The sequence below is a fragment of the Labeo rohita genome, chromosome 25, assembly GCF_022985175.1.
Source record: "Labeo rohita strain BAU-BD-2019 chromosome 25, IGBB_LRoh.1.0, whole genome shotgun sequence".
Taxonomy (NCBI): domain Eukaryota; kingdom Metazoa; phylum Chordata; class Actinopteri; order Cypriniformes; family Cyprinidae; genus Labeo; species Labeo rohita.
Genome location: NC_066893.1, coordinates 23,510,791 through 23,534,098, shown reverse-complemented (window position 1 = coordinate 23,534,098; position 23,308 = coordinate 23,510,791). Strand labels below are relative to the sequence as shown.

General features: G+C 39.8%; 1 protein-coding gene across 1 annotated transcript; it reads right to left on the bottom strand.

The window, feature by feature from the left end:
• Nucleotides 1–293: 293 nt before the first annotated feature.
• nuak1b (NUAK family, SNF1-like kinase, 1b) lies at nt 294–22,363 on the bottom strand. Its single transcript, XM_051099368.1, has 7 exons — nt 21,703–22,363; nt 10,817–10,937; nt 7,483–7,634; nt 6,366–6,431; nt 5,959–6,078; nt 4,749–4,881; nt 294–4,429 (listed from the first exon to the last, which is right to left on the bottom strand). The coding sequence occupies exons 1-7, from the start codon at nt 21,910–21,912 to the stop codon at nt 3,390–3,392; spliced, it is 1,842 nt and encodes a 613-aa protein (XP_050955325.1). The 5' UTR covers nt 21,913–22,363; the 3' UTR covers nt 294–3,389.
• Nucleotides 22,364–23,308: the final 945 nt, after the last annotated feature.

Genomic DNA, 23,308 nt, shown 5'->3' with positions numbered 1-23,308 from the left:
TGGCAAAGACAGCAGCCTCTCCTTTATATATTTCTCCCTTCAGATCTTGTCTCTCATTCAAGCGCACTTTTCTGTACTCTGGGCTTGCGTGAAATCTTTGGCCTGCTTAAAGGGATGGTTCACCCAAGAATTAGTATTCTGTCATCATTTACTCACCCTCATGTCGTAATAAACCTGTTTAGCACAAAAGGGGATCCAAATCAGTATTATTTGAATCGCAAGATATTCCTTGACTTACGCATACAAGTATACACCATTAGTGAAGTCCAAAAAAAGTAGACACACATATAAACTCCTTTGAAATGATTCGTTTATTGAGTTGGTTTTACACAGATTTGGTTTTGTGGTACAAAACACTGCTGGTTAGCGAGATATCTCCACTTAGCAACAACCAAAGCAGCTGAATACACAACCAAAGCTTTACAACACAACCACACGACCGCAATGCACCATCTCTCCCTGTTATTTTGCTCTTCCAGTTGTCTTTCAGTGTTTGTTTGTGTCTAAACACACACTCACACATGCACATTTTGCGTGAGTGCTGTTGATGAAATGAAATGGCTTCACCACCAATAAATAGAGTATAAAAATGCAATTGTAATAATTTTATTATCAAAAAATTAAACAAAAAAGATAGCAAAGGCACTGAACGAAAAATACCTTGGCAGTCCTTGTTTCTCAAAACTGATACCAAACCCCCAAAAAAGATTATGGCATTGACCAACAAAAGTAATTAATTATAATAAAATAATGCATAAATAACATAATAATACTACCATTTCAGTACTGTCAATAAACAATATCCAGTCAAGTTTTCCACTATGCTGACTAATTTTTGACTAATATGCACCAGGTATTTCCAGTTTGGCTGAAAGCATGTTTGAAATTGATTCGCAATGGCCGCCTCTGTTAATCTCACTTCCGATGGCACTATGGTTAGCAATGGCACATTTGGGTGGATGCTCAACTTTGTCCTAAAGTATTAAGACAAATAAGGTTGATCGTGAATATCGTGACACCAAATATTGGGTCAGATCTGTGAGGCGGCGTTTGAGATTTCGGACACGCATCGAATGACCCTGATGAAACTGCAGTAGTTGCGAATGATCGTCTGTTTGTGCGAATGCTAGACATTAGCATTAGCACTGCACATCTGCACTGAAAACCTGTAGAGACCAGGAGAGATCGTTGATTATACGCACAACGTTCTTCTGTAAGGTAAATCAATAATAATATTTTGGAGAATCAAAAACAGAAGCGCAATAACATAAAAATACTAACATAGTATAATTTGATCACTGAATCCAGTTGACAATACAATGCAATACAGAAATGCAGTACGATACGATACACATTAGGTGTGTCTATAATATCAACCCAGGACCTCCTTTGAACAAAATGCCTCCCATGATCTCTGTTGAAAATTTTTCATTAACGCTACTAGTTGATCAGCTAACTGGACACATCTACCCATAAGCGCCTTCTTTGGTACAAAATACTTGCCTTATCCTTTCATCTACTTTCTTCATCTCACTATTTCTACACTTGCACTAGTCTTTCTTCACATGCAGCAAAATAAAAAGCCACACCATCCTTTCCAGTGAATAATTCTATTTGTCCCTCTTACTGGAAAAGCGTCCATCCATAAATGCTTTCATGAACATAAACACCTAGTAAATACATCTCTTTCTACTACAGCTACTTCACACTTACCTTCTAAAAAACATTTAGACAACAGCCTTCGAACTAAAATTGCACTTGAAATTCTGCAGGTAGACACTAAAGATTCTGAAACAATAAAGCTTCTGTTCCATTAAACCTACGACACAGGGAAGCTCTCTGGGTCACGGTGTTAAGATCTAGTCCAAACATGCCTCTAAAGAGCCTTTGGAATTTGCTGCCTCATCACTGCTTTGAGACTAATCGGTCTACTTGTTTTTTTTAGCTCTGACGGGAGTGTTTTGGGCATCAAAGTTCAACAAAGAACCAATAATCTGTTATTCTTTGAGCTGAGCAATTCTAATCCTTAGGCATCAACAGATAAACACCAGGAGAGACAACGTTCCTACAGTCCAAAAACTTTGGAAATAGTCAAACAAGCTTGTCTCCGCCTGAACATTCTTTGGAGCTGAGATTGTGTCTGACATTTCTACCTTGAGTTAAATCTTGTTAAGATGAAGGTGTCCAGAACTCTGTACAGTCACCTAACCCAATCAAGAAACCACAAGAGTACCGTTCCAGAAAAACACATGGCGCACACACACATGTTTCTGTCAGGACTCAATCAGAAACAACCAATCTAGCATGCTGGAACCTTGAATTACCCTGCGGGTTCTGAAAATAATCTCCCTTTCAAAGTGATCACGGACTCAATATTCCTCTTCCTGAATAATCTCGTCAGTAGTGGGGCAAACTTAACCTTGAAGGTAGTTCTGTAGGGTAGGCTTTGTGCTCGGAGGTCCTGGGGCTCTTCTAAGCATTCGATACAAACTCCAAAATAAAATGAAATAAAAATAATAAAACGCTGTTCATCTGATGACAGCTTCCTCTGGCATCTCTCTCCACCTTAGGGAAATGACATACATAATTTAATGTGAATTAAAAATTAAAACAAACAAACAAAAAGGCACTTCTATAATTCCATAGATATGACTCATATGAGTTTGATCATTACATATGCAGTTTATATGACATATCACAATAACCAAGAAAGAAAAATAACAATTATATATGTCAGTTCCAATCAAGGACAATGAGAGATTCAGTTTCTTATTCTTCCAGTACTGCCAGACCACACCAGTTTTGTATCACTAAATCTACAAAAATATTAATAAATAATACACAACAACAGTTCATTTGGAGCAAGACCCTGGTTTCTTTTTTTTGGAAGTAAAGATCACAAACGACATGTGCTCTGTGAGTTTTAAGGTGCTTGATAAACTCAGGTTGGCTCTTATTTTTCATCAAGACTACCGTTACATGATGCCTTACTCTGATGCTAACTCACCTTATACTTAAAATGTAAACATTTAATTTAGTTTCTTGCCTGTAGGGGGATAATGTCCCAGAGTACCAACTTAAATTTTACTTGCTTCAAACCCTTAAATCCCCCTAGGCTGTAGTTCCCCAAGTTGTATTTGATACAAATTTTAACTGTGTATAAGTTTGGGTTGGGTAAAGGTAAAGTGGGATAGGGTAGGATTAGGGTTAAGGGTTAGGAGTTAGGGTTAAGGTTTGGTTGTGTACAACCTCCAATATCATCCATTTGAAAAAGGACTCACATTCATAGAATCCCAGTTTTGCACTGGTCGTCAACAACATGCCAAACAAACACGTTCCACTTGCTCCACCTTCTTTCTTTCTAGGCCCCTCTTAACTGGCCCCCATCCCTATGACAGGTTGTTGCTGATGTCCAGGGCTTGTTGGTACACCTGAGTCATATCATCAAGATCTCCTAGTAAAGAGAAGCTGCTGTTATCCCCCGGAGAGCTCTGCGTTCCTCGGCTGAATTTCCCACTATGTAGGGGAGGAGCTGCCTGGAGACCTTTAAAGTTGGCCAACTGGAGGAGGTTTTCTGCAGACAAACAGCCTCTGATGTTGGGGCGGGCTCTGGGTGGGGGCCAGTCAGTGCCACTGAAGGAACTGTTGGTGATGGTGTCGCTATCCTCCCTTACAATACTAGATGGGCGACTCTGACTGCGGGATAACCCGGAATCGCCAGGTGCTGGTTCTCCAAGGACACTCAAAGGAGGAGCGCCACTGTATGTAGAATACTTCCCGTTGCGCTTCAAGATGCCCTTCCTACCAACTGCTCGCTTTGGTGGTGAGCTGGCGGCGAGAGGTGTAATGTTGCCGCCTAGCAAGTCAGAGGACTCGCTGCGCTCCGGGGAAGAATAGTACCCTGATTCCCGTTGTTGGTTGTTTTTTAGGATTCCCTTCTTTGGAAGGATAGAGACTGCCTTGGTAGGAGAGTTGCCTGTTAGCCCCTGCTCCTCCTCGCCCTCTTCACCATCAGGCCCAGATTCCTTCTCTGGGGTTCCCGCACCGGACTCTATTTCCTCCAGACTTGGAGAGCGTTGCTCTTCAGAGGTTCTTGTCTTCAGGATGCCCTTTGGTCTCTTGAGGCCAAGGCTGTCCTCTCCATTACAGTGGGACACACCGACATCATTCTCTTTCTTGGACTTTTTGGGCCGTTGACGGACAAGCAGGAATGGCTCAGACCGGATGGCTTTAGTGGGTCGAGGCTCGGTCCGGTTCTGCCAGTCAATGAGACGAGCCAGCATGGGCGAGCCAGCATCCCTTTGCGATTCACAGTCACACACACTGGTCTTCCATCCCCAGTTTACCCACCAGTGATTGGCGATGTCTTCCACAGTGGCCCGCCGCTCAGGGTTGACCATAAGCATCCAGCGGATAAGACCACGAGCATCTAAACAAAAGGCCAAACAAGCTTCTTGTTTATCATGATCAAGAGACACATTTACCTGTATACATCGGTACCCATTTTTCTAGGCCAGGGGTCTGTCCCGCAGGGCCAATGTTCTGCAGAGTTTAGATCCAACTTGCCCCAACACACCTGTCGGGAAGCTTCTTGTATGCTTAGTAAGAGCTTGATTAGCTGGTTCAGGTGTATATAATTGGGTTTGGAGCTAAAGACTGCAGGACACTGACCCTCCAGAACAGAGTTTGGACACCCCTGTTCTAGGCATTCTGAACTTTGTCTGAAAGAGCTCATGCAAGGTAAGTACCTGATGACTGGGATGGTTCTCGGTACTCTCCATTGCTGATTTGCCGAATGAGATTTTTGTGGTCCCCTCCATCGAATGGCATGCTGCCATAGACCAGCGTATACAGCAACACCCCCAGAGCCCAGCTGTCCACCTGCAAATAATGGATGGCATTGATGTCAGCTGACTCTGAAAGAACATTGAGTTACTGCTAAATGTTAAATAAATGACACTTTAAATATCCTGTCATAAGGAGGGGGGGATAGAAATCACATGACAAGACTGGGATGTTTAGTGCTGGCTGTGCTTTCATGCAAGAATCTATTTACGGGCATGACTTTTTGGTCTTTTTGGAAAGCAGTTGGACACTCCAGCAAGCAGAAACAGCATCAGATGGTACCAGTCTCCCACTCTTTTTCAGCTTCAACTCCATATGCTTTCAGTCTGTTTTGAGACATTCTGTTACACAACATACCACCCTAAGCAGTCAGTTATGTAAGTCCTGTGGAGGGTTGGTTGAAAGGGCAAGGTATGTAGGCCAGAAATCTCATGATCGCCCCAGCAGCCTGGATGGTTTTCCAGGTTCTTGAGTTGTCAGCTCACAGGAAATCACTTATAGACCAGAGTAATTGTTTTGCTCAAGGCGGCCACCAGAGTGAGAAGAAATGGAGACTTTCCTTGCTTTCAGTGATAGCAAGGTTTGGCTTTTTCTCAAAAGGGTACCCTTGAGAAAAACTGAAGCAAATTATTGCACACTAAAGTCAATAAGGTAAACTAAACTACGCCTATTTTAAAAAGCCCAGAGCTATATACCACATGTAAAGCTCTAAAGAACCTTTCAACTCTGACCGTGGCTTGACATGTATAATCAGAGATACTTGGAGAAAGAAACTCCAGCTGCTCTCCATGTTCAGTAGGGAAGCACAAGGTGTGTGTTTGCCTGTTCCTAGGGGTCCGTGGAAAGATAATCCCATCAAAGAGCAGAATAAGGCTTCACTAACCACACAGACCGTCTCTGATAGATCACAGCCGCTCACAGTGGATTTCACACGCTAACATAATGAAACTGTGGGGTGTTTCATTTACGATGATGCAAACCTCAAGGGTTTATGTCTGTGCATCACGTCATGCAGGCCTGCAGTAAACCATTCCAGCATGTTTTTATGACCTTGAAAAGAAGTTCAACATAAAGAGCAGCCTGTAGAGCCTTCTTTATCTGATCATGCCTTACCTCTGGACCACGGTACGGTCTGCCGTTGACGATCTCCGGAGATGCGTACAGTGGACTACCACAGAAGGTCTGAAGGAGCTTGTCTTTATGATACAGGTTGGACAGACCAAAATCAGCAATCTGAATGAACAACAAATACGTCAGTGTTTGGTTTCAGAGAAACAATGCAACTAAAGGTTTATTTTTTTTTGTTTACTTTTTCCTGAGTAAGTGTTTGTTTTTACAAAGTGATTTTTCAACATCCTGCTTGTTCTGCTCATGATTCATGAATGAAGCCCACCATTTCTTCATTTTATGTTCACGTACTTGCTATCGTAAACACTACAGCATCTTTTCCATGTACTGTTTTTTGGGATGCACTAATCCTAATGTTGTTGACGTAGCCACTGTTTCAGAACCATTCTTACCTTTATGTTACAGTTTTCATCCAGTAGCACATTTTCCAGTTTCAGGTCCCGGTGAACAACACCATTCTGTGAAGAAAACGTCAGAATGCACTTCAGAGACCTGAGGTAATACTGTCATAGCCAACAGAATCATTATTAACCGCTGACATCTGTTCCACAAACATTCTCTGTTATTACAGTCCTGTTCAGACACCAGTTTTTGATTGGAACACGATCATGCAGTTAGCCCTTGTGTTTCCTTTAAAGTAACAAACAGCTTTTGGGTTACAGCACGCCCGGAAACCCAGCCACAGAGGGTTTAGGATCTGAGAGAGTTCATTACAGATGTCTGATGACCATGAAAGATGCATGTGTTCAGCATATAGCAGATGGACTATAAATCGACAGTTTAACAGGCTGCTTTGTGTCGTCTGGCCAACCCCACCCGAAAATCCCCCCGCATTGTGGTTGCCCATGGTGATGATGACTCACTACCCTCCCCTCTGGTGTCTGGAAGCTCCCCTGGCCTGAGATATGACATCACGTCATCTTCAGCTGCAAACCAGCCCACCCAGTGCAGGCCCACAGGGACCTCGATTGACTCCGAGCAGTGCATCGTGGGGAAATGGGACTGCCTTATCTGAAACTCTGGCTGTGTTTCAAAACCTAGTGTCGCCCAAGCTCACTGACAAAAAAATCCACCCAAAATGGGTGGACAAAACAAAATAAAGATCAGTTATAAATATAGAGTGAATTCAGGTAAATACTTATTTGATTGAGGTTATTGGAATTTAAGATTTGAAACTTTTAGGAAACTGGAAAAGCCCTTATACACATACACGGGACTTTACGGAAATGAACAAATGGGTGGTTTATTACTCCATCGACAACTCTGCTAAATGCTGAAATGTGTGACACATGATGCAAAGCTGTTTCACATCAGTTGTCTGTTCCAAGATTCCTCCCAATCTTACAAGAGCCAAAGATAATAGACTCTCACTGCACAGCCCGATTTCATCGAATAGCTGCACGTGCAGCTCTGCGGGAAGCCCTGATGAAACATGAGGCTCTCTCTGAGAAGAGAAAGGGATTGAGAAAGAGAAAGAATGGAATGGGGAGAGATAAGAATGGTGTGTACCTTGTGGCAGTAGTGCACAGCAGAGACGATCTGCCTGAAGAAGTGTCGGGTTTCTCTCTCAGTCAGGCGTCTGCGTTCGCTGATGTAGTCATAGAGTTCACCTTTACTGGCATATTCCATGACGATCACTATCTTGTCCTTATTTTCAAACACTACAGAACAAAAACATCATGAAAATTTGATCAGTTTATGTATACCTTGTATGTTTATTCATGTTTTATTGTATGTTGAGAATGTTTAATGATCTGTATTCTTCTACAACTACCAAACTTGGGTCAGACCTTCAGACTGTTCTGAAGTTAGTTTTCTAATTGATATGGCTTAGGGATTTCGAAAACCAGACTATGAAAACAACCCAAAATCCCATAGACTTTTATTGAGGGGGTGAAAACCAGCCTAAGCTGGTTGGCTTCTTTGGCTGGTCTTTCAGGCTGGTTTTTAAGTGGTTTTGGCCACTTTTGGCTGGTCTTAGCTGGTCGAGTTGGGAGACCTGCTTAAAGACCAAGCTAAAACCGGTTAAGACTAGGCAGCCAGCGAAGGCTGGTTTTTAACTCTATTTTGCTACATCAGCTGGTTTTCATCTTAAACAAGCTGAGACTAAACCAGCGTAGGCTGGTTTTAGCATTTTTTATTTTTTTGCTAAATCACCTGGTTTTAAGCAGTTTTTTGCTAAATCAGCTGGGCTTAGCTGTTTTTTTAAGTCTTTTTTGCTACGTCAGCTGCTTTTATCTGGTTTTTAGATGGGTTTAAGCTGGATTTAGCTAGTTATAGCTGGTTGTTACCTTTTTTTGCTAAATCAGCTGATTTTAGTTGGTTTTTAAGTTTTTTGCCAGTTCGGCTTGTTTTAACTAGCAACACCTAAAACATGCTAGCAATATGTTGATTTTATGTTAGCAACATACTAACATCATGTTAAATAATGATAGCAATGTGTGAATTCATGCTAAATCATGTTAGCGACATGCTAGCAATATGTTAAATCATGTTAACAGCATGCTAGCAATGTGCTAAATCATGGTAGCAGCATGTCAAATCATATTAGCAATATGATAATCATGCTAACGACATGTTAGCAATGTGACTAAACCATGCTATCAACATGTTAAATGTTATCAACATGCTAAATCATGTTAGCAACATGTTAAATCATGCTAACAGCATCATAACAATGTGCTAAATCATGCTAGCCACATGTTAAATCATGCTAACAGCATTCTAAAATCATGCAAAATCATGTTAACAACATGGTAACAATGTGTTAAATCATGCTAGTAACATGTTAAATCATGTTAGCAACATGCTAAATCATGCAAGCAATGTTAATCATGGTAACAACATGTTAAATCATGCTAACAGCATGCTAGCAATGTGCTAATCATGCTAAACTACATGCCAACATCTATCTATCTGTCTATCTATCTATTTTTCTGATAGACTTTATTGCCTTCAAATCATTCAAAAATTAAACTTGAAAACTACTTGAAGGTATTAAAATGTTTTCAAACTTTCTGGCCTGGCTTTTTCAAGCCAACTTTAAAGTTTGTCATCAAACATCTAGTTTACAATAAAGCCATTGTATTGTCTAGTATATTTAACCTCTGCTTCCCATAACACAATTCTACAAGTAAGTGGAAGTAACTAACTATATAAAAGTATGTAAGAAAGTAATAATAGTATGTAAAAAATAGATAAAAAAATATCTAGATAAAGTTGTAGGCCTCAGTAATCGACGTGACCCATGTCTAGTTTACACACAGGCTTAGGCTTCAACAGGGAGGCGTCCAGTCAAAAATAAACATGTACAGTGGCGCCTTCTTTCTTCAGAATGCAACCCACAATGAAAAAGTACAAGTACAAAACTACTGGATGCATAAAAATGAAAAGACTTTGTTTTGTAGTGGCCAGTCCAGAAAGTTCAGCGGGTCACTACGGAATCCGTTAACGACCAGGAGAAGCCGAAAAATCCAGAGGAACAAACACAGCAAATTACAGTCCGACGCAGCAGAAAGTGGCTGTTTCTGCAAAACCCCAAAAATCCTCATACGCATCACCCCACCCAAGCATTTGGCGCTGCCGCCGGCTCCTGTCACGCGTCCAGAATCGGTTCTCATCTTTTTACAGAATTTCTCCTGTCCACCATCGCTTTCCACAGAACTGTAGGGAATGCAAGCGCAAGGCCTTCTGGGATTGTGCAAATACAGTTTAGAGAGAGAGAGGGGTAACAGAGTTAACATAACACAGATTTACTGTGTCAGAGAGAGTAAATCACAGTCTTCTCACAGCAATGCTAAATATCGGATCTCAGCGATAAATTCGACAGCAATATGCAGCCTGTAGGAAAGGAAAATCCTAAATGAGATCATCTCAAATGTGTTTCTCATAGGTTAAATGCAACTAAATTGAAACTTTGCCCAAGGTCTTTTGCTTCTCAGATGTTTCTCCTGAAAAAAAGACCTCAAATGTCTCAAAATCAAAAGATCAGAGATCTCAATATAGAGCTTAAAAACATTTCTCATCTACTTTTATAGCTTTATTTTCTTCCTGTTTCGTCTCATTTGCGTGGAGTTTTAGGAGAAACAACCGAGAAACTTTTGGTACTCGTGACTTTTGTGTCTCGTGAGCAAACTTTGAGTAATAAAAATGTGCCTCTGGGAAAGTTCACGCAGCTTAACGGGTACGCAAGCAATTTGCATTCATTCCTCTATCCGAAAATTTCCACGACCAGCCCAAACCCATAAACATAATTTAAAACCACACAAAATGAAAAGAGAAAGACACTCTGACAGTGGAGCAATGAAAGACAAAGCCAGACATGAGAAGGGAAAAAAAGAGTCTCCGAAGACTCATTTAATGCTGGTAACTCCAGAGACTCGTTTAAAGAGGTGTTCTCCCCTCTCCGAGTCGGGCCAACCACAACACAGGCGGAGTCGTGACACAGAACAAAGATGAATACGGCAACCCTTCAAAAATAAACTGCCCTATAAACCCAGACGGACTTTGAGCGGAAAAACGTCGAGTCAGCACGCCAAGAGCTCGCCAGGCCTGCCGTGGCACAGAATCAGCAGAAGAAACCAGACGGCAGCAAAAATGTCTTTAGTAATCATCAACACAGACTTTCACTGGAGATCTTAACCGTTGAAACACATGCTGGTCAGGAATGGGGAGCGTCATATTCACTGAAGCCGATCTAGTTTCATTTGAATATTATTGCATGAATAGAGCAAAAACCTTTTACTGTCCTTCACAACACAAGCCTATTAATAGTTAATGAAAGATCATCAAGTATTCATTAGAACTGGGTTTTATTTATTGCTGATTTTGAATAGACAAATACCTTCATATATAGAGATGATATGTGGGTGGCGAAGGGACGACATGATCTCGATTTCTCGTCGAATGTGAACCATGTCCTGTTCATCTTTAATCTTCTCCTTCCTGATCGACTTGATGGCAACCTGAAGAGAAGACAGACATTAACGTTTCAATCTTATGTCAAAAAAGAATAAAAAAGCTCATTTTGGTCGATTTGCGACCAAATCATATATTTATCCTAGTAACTACGCCAACTTTTTTGACAGGAAACGACTGAATTTAGCTTAAAACTCCCATAGCGCCAAGGCTAACCACTTGGCCTCAAATCTGACAAAAACAATCTATTCTTGCATGTCAGAAAAACACCTGAGTAGATTTTTCAGACAGAGAGGTGTAATCATCCCATCACACACACACGCACACACATAATTATCCCATAAACACACGTCACGGCTGAACATATTTTCAGCCTTGTGCCGTGTAATTTTCCTGATGTTTTTTTGGGAAAATGAGGGTGCAGTGTTTGGAAGCGGAATGAAAGCTCTCTCGTGTGTTTATTCGGCTCTCGTGGGCCCTGAGGACACTGCACTGATGTCTCTATATGATCACATGACCTGAACCGGCTTCAATGTGTGGAACCTGCCACTGAATAAAAACTATATAAAATTGCAATTCTGAGAAATTAAGTAAAAAAAAGTAACTGCACGTTTTATCTCACAATTCTGATTTTTTTTTCAAAATTGTGAGATAAACTCAAACACAGAAATTCAGTTACAAAGTTACAAATACAAAATTGCGAGATATAAACTTATAAAGCAATTGCACTTTGTCTCTCACAATTCTGTTTTTTTCCCCTCGCAGTGGTGAGTTTACCTCGCAATTCTGACTTTTTTCTAGCAGTTGCATGTCGCATTTCTGAATTGTTCTGCAATTGTGAGTTTACATATTGAAATTCTGACTTTTCTCAGAATTGCATGTATAAGGACAATTGTGTGATTTTAAAGTCAGAATTGCAAGATGTAAACTTGCAAAATTAAGTCAAAAATAGAAAAAGGTAATTGAACTTTTTATCTCACAATTCTGGCTTTTTTAAGCAGTTGCGTGTCGCATTACTGAATTTTTCTGCAATTGTGAGTTTATATGTCAAAATTCTGACTTTTCTCAGAATTGTATGTATAAAGTCACAATTGCGAGAATTGCAGTTCTGAAAAAATTAAGTCAAAAATAAAAAAGGTAATTGCACTTTTTCTCTCACAATTCTGACTTTTTTCTCAGAATTGCGAGATATAAACTCCCAATTGCATGCTTTAAAGTCAGAATCATGAAATAAACTTACAATTCTGAGAAATAAAGTCAAAAATTAAAAAGGTAATCACACTTTATCTCACAATCTGACTTTTTCCTTGCAATTTTGAGTTTGTCGCAATTCCAATTTTTTCTCGCAGTTGCGAGTTTACTTTGCAATTCTGACTTTTTCTGCAATTGTGAGTTTACATGTCGCAATTTTAACTCAGAACTGTGTGATATAAAGTCACAATTGCATGTTTTAAAATCAGAATCATGAGATAAACTTGCGATTCTGAGAAATTAAGTCAAAAATAAGAAAAATTATCGACTTTTTCTCAGAATTGCAAATATATACTCGCAATTGTGAGTTATAAAGTCATAATTGCATGTGTAAAGTCACAAACTTTATCTCACAATTCTTAATCCTTTCTTACATTTACAAGTTTACATGTCACAGTTCTGACTTTTTTTTTGCAATTGCAAGTTTACATGTTTACAAACATAACTCACAAGTTATGTGTCATTATTGCATGATATAAACCGCGTGTTTTAAAGTCTAATGTAACTTTAAAACATGCAATTGTGACTTTATATCATGCTATTCTGACTTTATAACGCTATAAGTAAAAAATAAATAAATGTAAATGTTACAAAAGTAAAGGCCATGATATTTCACACTCAGTTCCTGTGGAATTTTAGAACTCCAGAAACGAACATTCTAGAACTGGAGATGTGATGTGGGCAAAGAGGAGATGCTCTGTTGACTGACTGATCGATGATGTCATGGGGAAGAAAGAGGAAATGATTTCTGGGTAGTGATTTCCTGTCTATTTCTGTCCTATCTCACCCTCCCAGGCGTGTGTAACACGTCCATTTAAAGAACAACTGGAACAATGAGTGAGCCGATGACAAACTTAGCTGGAAGAGAGGAAGTTTGTCAGTTCCTTTTGTTTTGTGATGTCATACCCACAATGACAGTCCCTAAAACATGTCTCCATGTGGATTCTTATCATCGCCGCAGTTCTCAAAACAGCCGTGTCTTCCCATTAACGGCGAGCGTGCAGGCGGACCGCTGCTTTTCTCGGAGAAACCAAAACCACATGTTTCCGAGGAGTTGAAGGTAAATCACTGACTATATCCATAAAAGGAAAGCCCTAGCGGAATGCTTCAAAACTGATTATGTGGAATAAAAAGACATAAACAAATCCACAAAGCAGGACCAGTTCTCTAAAAGAAGAATAGGCAAACCCTGCTCTTTATTGGAAAGCCATCAGCGAGTGTTTTCCATGAGCTCATGAAGTTATGTGCAGCTGAAGGTATTCACCTCCCGCCAGGTCCACTGGAGACGGCAGGAATACTAATGCTGCAGTTTGTTCAAACGCAGCAGGAGTGAGAGTTTAAAATAATCTCCAGGAAGAAAAAAAAAAAAAAAAAAAATCACAGCGTTCCCACAGAGGTAGTAACAGGATTCTGACCAGCTGAGCTTTTTATTTGTTTATCTGTGTGCGAGCCAAATGAACAGAATACAGTATCAATAAAAGTGCAGACGAGTTTTGGTATTTCATTAATGGTGTTTGCAAAGTAGAGGGATTTGAGCAAGTATTAAACTTTGTCACGTAACATGATGGATACCTCATAACTTTTATTGTAGAGGTATGCTACTTTTTTTATTAAATTAAATGAAAAAACATGCTACATTGACACTCACCACCCCACATTTACCCAGACACCCCAGCAACCAAATCCAACACCCTAACAACCACCCAAGTAAATACCTAGCAACCACCCCAAATACCCTAGCTACCATCTAGCAGTCATCCCACACACCCCTGCAATCACCTCAAACACCCTTGCAATTACACTGAATGCCCTAGCAACTACCCCAAAACCCGACTACCACCCTAGTAACCGCTTAGGAACCACCCAAACACCCTAGCCATTTCCTACCAGCCACTTCAAATGGCCAATCAATCGCTGTGAACGCCATAAAAACTACCCCAAAACCCTAACAACCACCTTAGTAACTGCCCCAGCAACCCCACAAGCACCCTAGCAACTACATATCAGTCATTATGAATACTTTATCATCCAAAATCCTTGCAAGCACCCTAGTAATCACCCAGTAACCCTAGCAATCACTCTGAACGCCCTAGCAACTGCCCCAAAACCCTAACAACCACCTTAGTAATGACCTAGCAACCACCAAACACCCTAGCAACTACATATCAATCAGTCAATTAGTGTGAATATTTTATCAATCATCCAAAACTCTAGAAATCATCTTTGTAACCACCTGGCAACCCTAGCAACCTTCTAGCAGCCACCCTGAATGCCCTAGCAACTACACCAAAACCCTAACAACCAACTTAGTAACTGCCTAGCAGCCACCCAAGCAACTACATATCAATCAACATAAATACATTATCAACCATCCAAAACCCTAGTAACCACCCAGCAACCCTAGCAACCTTCTAGCGACCACCTTAGTAACTGTCTAGCAACCACCCAAGCACCCTAGCAACTACATATCAGTCATTGTGAATACTTTATAATCCAAAATTCTAGCAATCACCCTAGTAACCTCCCAGCAACCCTAGCACCCTAGTGGAAACCACTCTGAATGCCCTAGCAACTGTCCCAAAACCCTAACAACCACCTTAGTAGTGACCTAGCAACCACACATGCATCCTAGCAACTACATATCAATCAGTGTGCATACATTATCCAAAATCCTAGCAATTACCCTAGTTACCATATAGCAACCCTAGCAACCTTCTAGCAGCCACCCTGAATGCCCTAACAACTGCCCCAAAACCCTAACAACCACCTTAGTAATATCCTAGCAACCACCCAAGCACTCCAGCAACTACATATCAATCACATACTTTATCCAAAATCTTAGCAATCACCCTAGTAACCACCCAGCAACCCTAGCACCCTAGTAGAAACCACTTTGAATGCCCTAGCACCCCAAAACCCTAACAACCATCTTAGTAACAACATAGCAACCACCCAACATAGCAATCAGCAGGAATACCCTAGCAACTACTTACCAACCACCCAAATCCCTAACAACCACCTAGCAATTAAAGTTGCAAAGGAGCGGAAACTTTCTGGCAAATTTACTGCAACTTTGCAGATTTTGTAGAATTTTTTTTGGAAAGTTTACGAAAATTTTCCGCCCCTTTGCAACCCTACCAGCAATAACTCCAAATGTTCTTACAACCATCCAAAACTCTAGAACCCTAGTAACCACCCAGCAACCACACAAGCACCTTACCACCCACTCCAAACCTCCTAGCAACAAACCACCCACAACCTGTCTGATACTGTATTTGCCAATTCATCTAATGAAATAAATTGTTCTGCCAACTGTGGCCACTAGATGAAAGATCCTTCTGAAAACATCTGAAAACTCAAACACAAAGCAAATTATGAACAAGAGTTTTGTTTTGTTAACTTTTGATAACCAAGACTCAGATTTGAGCATCCCACTGACCTTGGATTAGAATTTAAAACCCACCCCATTCTATAAGACTGTTTTGGCCCCCGTACAGGATATTATTTTTCACATTTTCATTTCAAGATGACCTTTCAAGTGTCCATCTGCTTTCGCACTGTCACAATGACCTTTTCACACATAGACAGAGGAGTGTGTACAGACACGCACTCAGACGGACATGTGACCCATTCATCACACACTGTGGAAGGAATGTTGACCGTTATGTTGACATCCGATCTTGGTTGTACATTCAGATACACACAAATGCAATGCAAACGAGCTCATACGTGCAAGAGCTCACATAAACGTGCTATCTGTCTGTCTGCTCAGGTCATTATGCTGAATCTGAGGCTGGTAAAGCCATAAAGAAGAATGTGTTATGCAATGTCTTTGGTTATCTCTGACTTAGGGGTAGAGGTCAGGAATACGCCGTTCTGGATTACAGCATATATCAACAGTCAAGACCTTCTGATTGTCTGTGTACATTATAAACAGTAAAGCTTTATCATGTTACCTTCAGTTACGTTCACTTATGATATGAGTTGACTTTTATTGCTTGAGATTTAGGTATAAACTTTGTCTGTTAAAATTCTTTTGGAGATATGAAAAGATGCAAATGAGACAATAGATGATATACTGAAAGACTTGGAATACAATCTCTGCAAATATGTGAATGTTTTTAGGTGTTTTTAGACTTGTTTTCATGCAGGTTTTCTTGTGAAATGTGTCAGAACGCAATACATAACAATGCATGTATGCAAATGTAAATACTTCTAAGTACACAACTGCAATTTCTGAAATGTGTTAGAATACTATTAACACAATGAAGCAGAAAAAACATAGATGTTTGTAAGTATGCAAGGACAATTAAGTGCGTTATTGCATTGTTTAGCGCTATTCATAACACAACCAAGTATGCAAACGTAAACACTTCTAAGTATGCAATGCAATTAACACAATGAAACAGAAAAAAATGTAAACATTTAGGTATGCAAGGACAATTCAGAATTCAATTCATAATGCAAGTAAGAAAACCACAACACAAACAGAAAAAAATTTTCAAGGTACACAATGTCGATTCTGTACGTTTTTGGCGCTGCTCGGTGCTATTAATGATGCAATGCAAGTATGTAAAAACAGGATGCAAATGCAATTTCCTAAATGTGTCAGAACACTACTAATGTAACATTAAGGTATGCAAGGACAATTAAACGTGTTGTTGCATTATTTAGCGCTATTCATAACACAATCTAAGTACGCTAATGGTAAAGCTCTATTTCAAATGTTGCACAAAAAAATTGGAATGCAATGCAAGTATGTGAACACAAATACTTGTAAGTACGCAAGTGCAATTAACAACAGAGTACAGAGTACTGCGACAGAGTACTATTAACACAATGACGCAAATGTTTGCAAGAATGCAAGATCAAGTAATTAAGTAATTTTTCAGCACTATTATTAACACAAAGCAAGTATGTGATCATAAACGTATTAAACGTAAAATTATAAACTCTGAACTTTAATAACACAATACAAGTAAGAAAACAACACAACACAAACAGTACAAATGTTTCAAGGTACTGAAGGTCGATTTTTAGCGCTACTTAGCACTATTCATGACACAGTGCAGGAATGTGAAAACAAATGCTTCTGAGGACGCAAATGCAATTTCAAAAATGTATCAAAACACTATTGCTATTCGCAACTGTTTGCATTTCCAAGTATGCAAAGGTAAATGCTTCTAAGTATGCAAGCTCCATTTCAATCATTGTAGCGCAAAAAAATCGGAATGCAATGTATTATTATTCAGCACTATTCATAACACAAAGCAAGTATGTGATTATAAATGTATAATGTTACGAACACAATGCAAGTATGGAAAGTAAAGCTTTTGTGGATTTTTTGTCTTTTATTTGGATAGGACAGTGTAGTGAGTGACAGGAAGTGATGTGGGGGAGAAAGAGTGAGTGGGATCGGGAAAGGTCCACGAGCCGGGATTCGAACTCGGGACGCCCACAGCGCAACAGCATTAAACAATAAACAATGCAAGCAAAAAACTTGAATGTTTTAAAAGTTGTTGCATTATTCAGTGCTATTCATAATACAATGCAACAATGCGAATGAATGTAAACACTTCAATTTTGTAAGTCTGCACTTTATTCAGTGCTATTCATGACGCAATGCAAGTATGCAAAAACAAATGATTCCAAGGATGCAAATGCAATTTCAGAAATGTGTCAGAACACTATTAACACAATGAAACAGAAAAAACAAACGTTTCGGTATGCAAGGACAACTAAGTGCATTACTGCATTATTTAACGCTATTCGTAACAATCCAAGTATGTAAAAGTAAATGCTTCTAAGTATGCAAGCTCCATTTTAATCATTGTAGCACAAAAAAAAAAATGGGAATGCAATGCATGTGAGCAGAAATACTTCTAAGTACGCAGATGAAATACCAAATATTGTTAGAGTACTATTAACACAACAACGCAAATGTTTACAGGAATGCAAGGTCAATTAAGTGCATTGTTGCATTATTCAGTGCTATTCATAACACAAAGCAAGTATGTGATTATAAACATATAATGTTACGAACACAATGCAAGTATGGCAAATAAAGCATTTTTTTGGCATTTTTGTCTTTTGTTTGCATAGGACAGATCAGTGAGTGACAGGAAGTGATGTGGGGGAGGGATCGGGAAAGGCCCACAAGCAGGGATTCGAACTCCGGATGCCCGCAGTGCAATGGCGCTACAAATCGGAGCGCTGCGCACAGGGCTATTGGTGGTTACACGTGTCGCAATGTTTTTCAGAACGCAATTATTAATAATGCAGTGCAAGAATGTAAACGATTCTTAGTATGCAAGTGTGATTTCACATGTTGTTGCATTCTGAAATCTGTCAGAAGACTATAAAAAATGCAAGCAAAAGAACTTGAATGTTTTAAGAGTTCTTGCATTATTCAGTGCTATTCATAATACAATGCAACTATGCGAATGAACGCAAACACTTCGATTTTGCACGTTACAATGCAAGTATACAAAAGCAAATGCAACTTCAGAAATGTGTCAAACATTTAGGCGTGCAAGGACAATTAAGCGTGTTACTGCATTATTTAGCACTATTCATAACACAATCCAAGTACGCAAATGCAAATGCTTCTAAGTACGCAAGCTCTATTTCAAACACTGTTGCGGAAAAAAACAGAATGCAATGCAAGTATGCGAACACAAATACTTAGTACGCAAGTGCAATTGCCAAAAAACGTCAGAGCACTATTAACACAACAATGCAAAATGTTTGCAGGAATGCAAGGTCAGTTAAGTGTTTTGTTGCATTATTCAGGACTATTAATGCGTTGGCACCGAAAGCCTTGTGGTTAGTGCGCTGACATAAAGCACAACTGTGTTCGTGGCGATCCGAGTTCGATTTCCGTCTCGAGGTCTTTTGCCGATCCTGCTCCCTTCTCTCTGCCCAGTACTTTCCTGTCATCTCTCTACTGTCCTTTCCATTAAAACCACAAAAAAAATAAAATAACACAATGCAAGTATGTGAATGAACGCAAATGTTTCTATGTACGAAACTCCATCGCAATTCAGAATTTAAGTTTTTGCGTTATTCAGTGCTAGTCATCATGGCACAATGCAAGTATGCAAACGCAAATGTTTCTAGGTATGCAAGTGCTATTTCAAATATTATCAGGCTAGAAAATCAGAATACAATTTATAACTTATTGCAAGTAGTTAAATGCAAATACCCTAAATGCAGCATTGCATTCTAACGTGTTTTAACCAAAAGAAGTACGTGAATGCAAATACTTCTAGGTATGCAAGCCCTTTTTAAAAATGTTGTAAAACGCAAGTATGTAAACGCTTCTAAGTATGCAAGTTCGAAGTCATACTATGTGTCAGAATTCAATTTATAACGCAATGCGTGTACACTGCATTCTCAGCGATGCCAAAAGGGATGGTAATGCTTCACAGAAGAAAGTAAGTCATACATGTTTCAGAATTGACATTTTTGAGTGAACTATCACATATAAAAGAAGAAATCAAAACACTGCAGTATGTAGGTGTGTTTTAAGACTCTGTGGTGTCTAATGTTTAGTCTCCATGGCAATTATCAGTGCTTTCTACGTCTGTTATCTATACGTCTGTGCTATAACTCTTTACAGACAGCGTGTCCGGCCGGTTAACAGTTTCTCTGACTAATTCCTGCTAAGCACACTAAACTGGTGCCAAAAAACAACACCGTATGTCTCCCTGAGTGACTTTATGTTTATGGGCCCACAAACACGCATGACAAATTATGTTTTACCATGCGTCTGAGTTTGAGGTAAACGAAAAAACATGTATGTGTAGTGTGTGCGCCACTTTATTTTTAGGTCTGTTAGCATGCACTCATACTTTCTTCAACAGCCTGCCAACTCTCTGATGGCACACTGCCCACCAATACACTCAGACTAGTGTGTGTGGGTGTTTATATGACTGTATGTGTTGTGAAATAGCCTGGATTGTAAATTATTAAACTAAAAGAAGGCTATATATGTGCTTACAGCCCATAATAGCCACCAACAACAGTGTTTCCATAGAAATACACAAGACTAGAGGGCACTGCTAGAATGTGTTACAGATCTATTCTTGAGGTAAAAAACAAAGCTAAATGCTAATAACAGAACACAAGTTCCACAGTTATCTTCCCGCGTCACATTTAACTGTATTTGGAAGTTCATCAATCACCTGGATGAAGCTAGTCAAATCAGCCAGATTCTAATGTTTTTTTTTGTTTTTTTTTTTCAAAACGATGAACAAATCTACTCAAGGTGAAAGAATTAGCAACTAGCTATTCTGAACAAAACTGAACCCATTGGCTTTCAAGGAATGGACCAAAAAACACTGAGGTTTTTAAAGATATCTTTGTGTTCCTCTAGAATACAGAGTAGTACTGTTTTGGACTAACATGAGGGTAACTAAATAACCAATTTTTCATTTTTGGTGGAACTTTCCAGCAGAACGGAAATATTTCTTTCTCCTAGCAGCTGTTCCAGGTTCTGTGGTGACTGAGTCACTTAGAGGACAGTGTTAAACAACAACCATAGCCACGTGCCACAGTGTGCCGAACGAATCCGCTATGTTTGATTAATGAACAAACGAACACTAAAGCCTTACTTGACCTAGATGCCCACAGCGGAACTTAGCATCTAGGTCAGATTTCATCAGTGACCCGAGAGTCAAAACTCAAGGTCTCGAACGCATTTGGTGGGTGTTGCATTATTATTTACGGCGAGTGGTCAGCAGTGACCTTTGAACCCAACTGCAACAGAAAAGGTCAATTGGTTGAAGCGTGATGCGTTTCATTGGGGGCCATTAGAGCAACTTTACTGGAGTTTTAAAACATCTGCTCTTGCACAAGCGAACGCGTGCGGCGCACACGCGTGGGATGGAATTCCCATGAGATGGCCCGAAATGAGCCAAATACAACAACGGATTATTATAGCAGGCTGACAGTCTAAATGATAAACTACAGCCGGACCAAGATCCAGGCCAGTTCTTTATTCATTTACTAAATGATTAATTGATTCAAAAGTTCAGTTACTGGTATATGCAACCCACAAAACCAATCATAAGGGTCAATTTTTACACATCATCTGAAAGCTGAATAAGCAAGCTTCAGATTGATGGTATGGTTTAGGACAGAGGGATAGGACAATATCTGGCTGAGATCTGAGGGTGCAAAAAAATCTAAATATTGAGAAAATCGCCTTTAAATTTGTTCAGATGAAGTTCTTAGCAATGCATATTACTAATCAAAAATTAAGTTTTGATACATTTATGGTAGTAAATTTACAAAATATCTTAATGGAACATGATCTTTACTTAATATCCAAATGATTTTTGGCATAAAAGCAAGATTGATCATTTTGCCCCATACAATGTTTGTGCTACTTACAACTGGTTTTGTGGTCCAGGGTCACATATATCAATGCATCATGGCATTTCCATCTGATATAACAGGTTAAGAATCATGCAAGGATTGAACCTACAACCTTCTGGATAGCAGATCTATAACCACTACATTAGATTGATTTATTTAACAGATGCTGGAAGCTCTCACCTCTCTTCCAGAATGGCGCTCGATGGCCTTCTTGACTTTGCCGTACGTTCCTCTCCCCAGGGTCTCCAGCAGCTCGTAGCGATGCTTTAGGTTGTGTTTGTGATGATGTTTCTTCACACCAGAGTTGCTGCGCTTGACCTCACCGGGGCCCTCAGGGGCCTCCGCCACCACTGAGGAGCCCGGCAGGTCACCTGGCCTTTGTGTCTCCATCACGTGGGAGGACGATATTTACACCTCCCTCTATGTTTAAATATCTTGACTAAATGCTTGGAAATATTGATAATATAAAACCTAATTTAATATAGCTAATTAGCATATAAATAAATAAATAAATTACAATGCAAAGGTTTATTATGTTAACATATAAACTAATTTATGATTGTCAATAATGACTCATATTTTAATGAGGTGTCTATCTATTCTACCTATAGCCGGCTATGGTAGGCTATCTAAAGGAAAATAATAATCCCGGTCTAATTATGAACGATAAAACAGGGCTATGAACGGACTAAAAAGGCATATTATTAAAAAGAAACTACTAATGAACACGTGCCATGTGTTTTATGGCACTTATAATCTGCTACAATGTATCATTCGCAATTAGAACGACAATGTATCTATTGTGCACTATTCTATTATGACGCGTTCTATACCATTATGACGTATCCTACTACTCCGTTATGACGTGTTCTCTTTCCCGTGGCGCGTTCGATCATGATTTCTCCGTTATTCCTTTGTTTCAATCTACCGCAGAAAATCTCAGGCGAGAAAGCAGCGACCACGCCGGCGTTCTGGACGTAAATCACCCTCATTCTGGCCTCGGATCCGCCGTGGTGTCAGTCAGCTCGGTTCTGGTGCCGGTGATCCGTGATATGAGGCTCGGTGCGCGGGGATCGGACGGAAGGATGTGCTGCGGTCTCGTGTCTGCTGTGGCCATGATTCGGTGTGTTCGGCCCGTCTCTCCTCCTGGTGTCCTGATCTGGGATTCTTTCTCTCTGTCCTTCAGGCTGAGAAGCACTGAATAAAGACGGTGGGGGCGGAGTCACTCTGCGTGTGTCTCAGTCTCTCTCTCTCTCTCTCTCTCTCCGAATGTGTCTGACTCTGATTTTTGCTGATTGTCTTATTCTGCTTTACTAGAGTGAAAACAGAACAGCAAATTGTCATTTTCACATTAGTTATATTTATAGTCGTCTTAGCTATAGCTTTATATATAGTAGTCAACATTCGAAGTGGATCAAAAAAGTTCATCCTAGTTAGATTAACCTAAGACAAGAACGGTTATTGTTTTGGTTTTAGGATAACTTTGATTTGATTTGATATTAAAATGAATTGACATGACTGGAGCACTTGAGCGCTGATGCTAAATCAGCCATAACTTGCATTGAAACTGTTTTGCTTAATTGTTCAGCACAGAGTCAGATTCATTTGAATAAACAAATCAAAGGTCTATTCATGACTTAAAGCGGCAAAGATGCCTCCAGCTTTGTTCATGAGCCAAGCATTGCCACGTGTCCTCAGATATGGTCCTCATGAATAATCCAGTAAACTCCAACCAAGTTTAGCTGACCTGAAATAACCAAACCATGATGTACAGATTAAACATTCC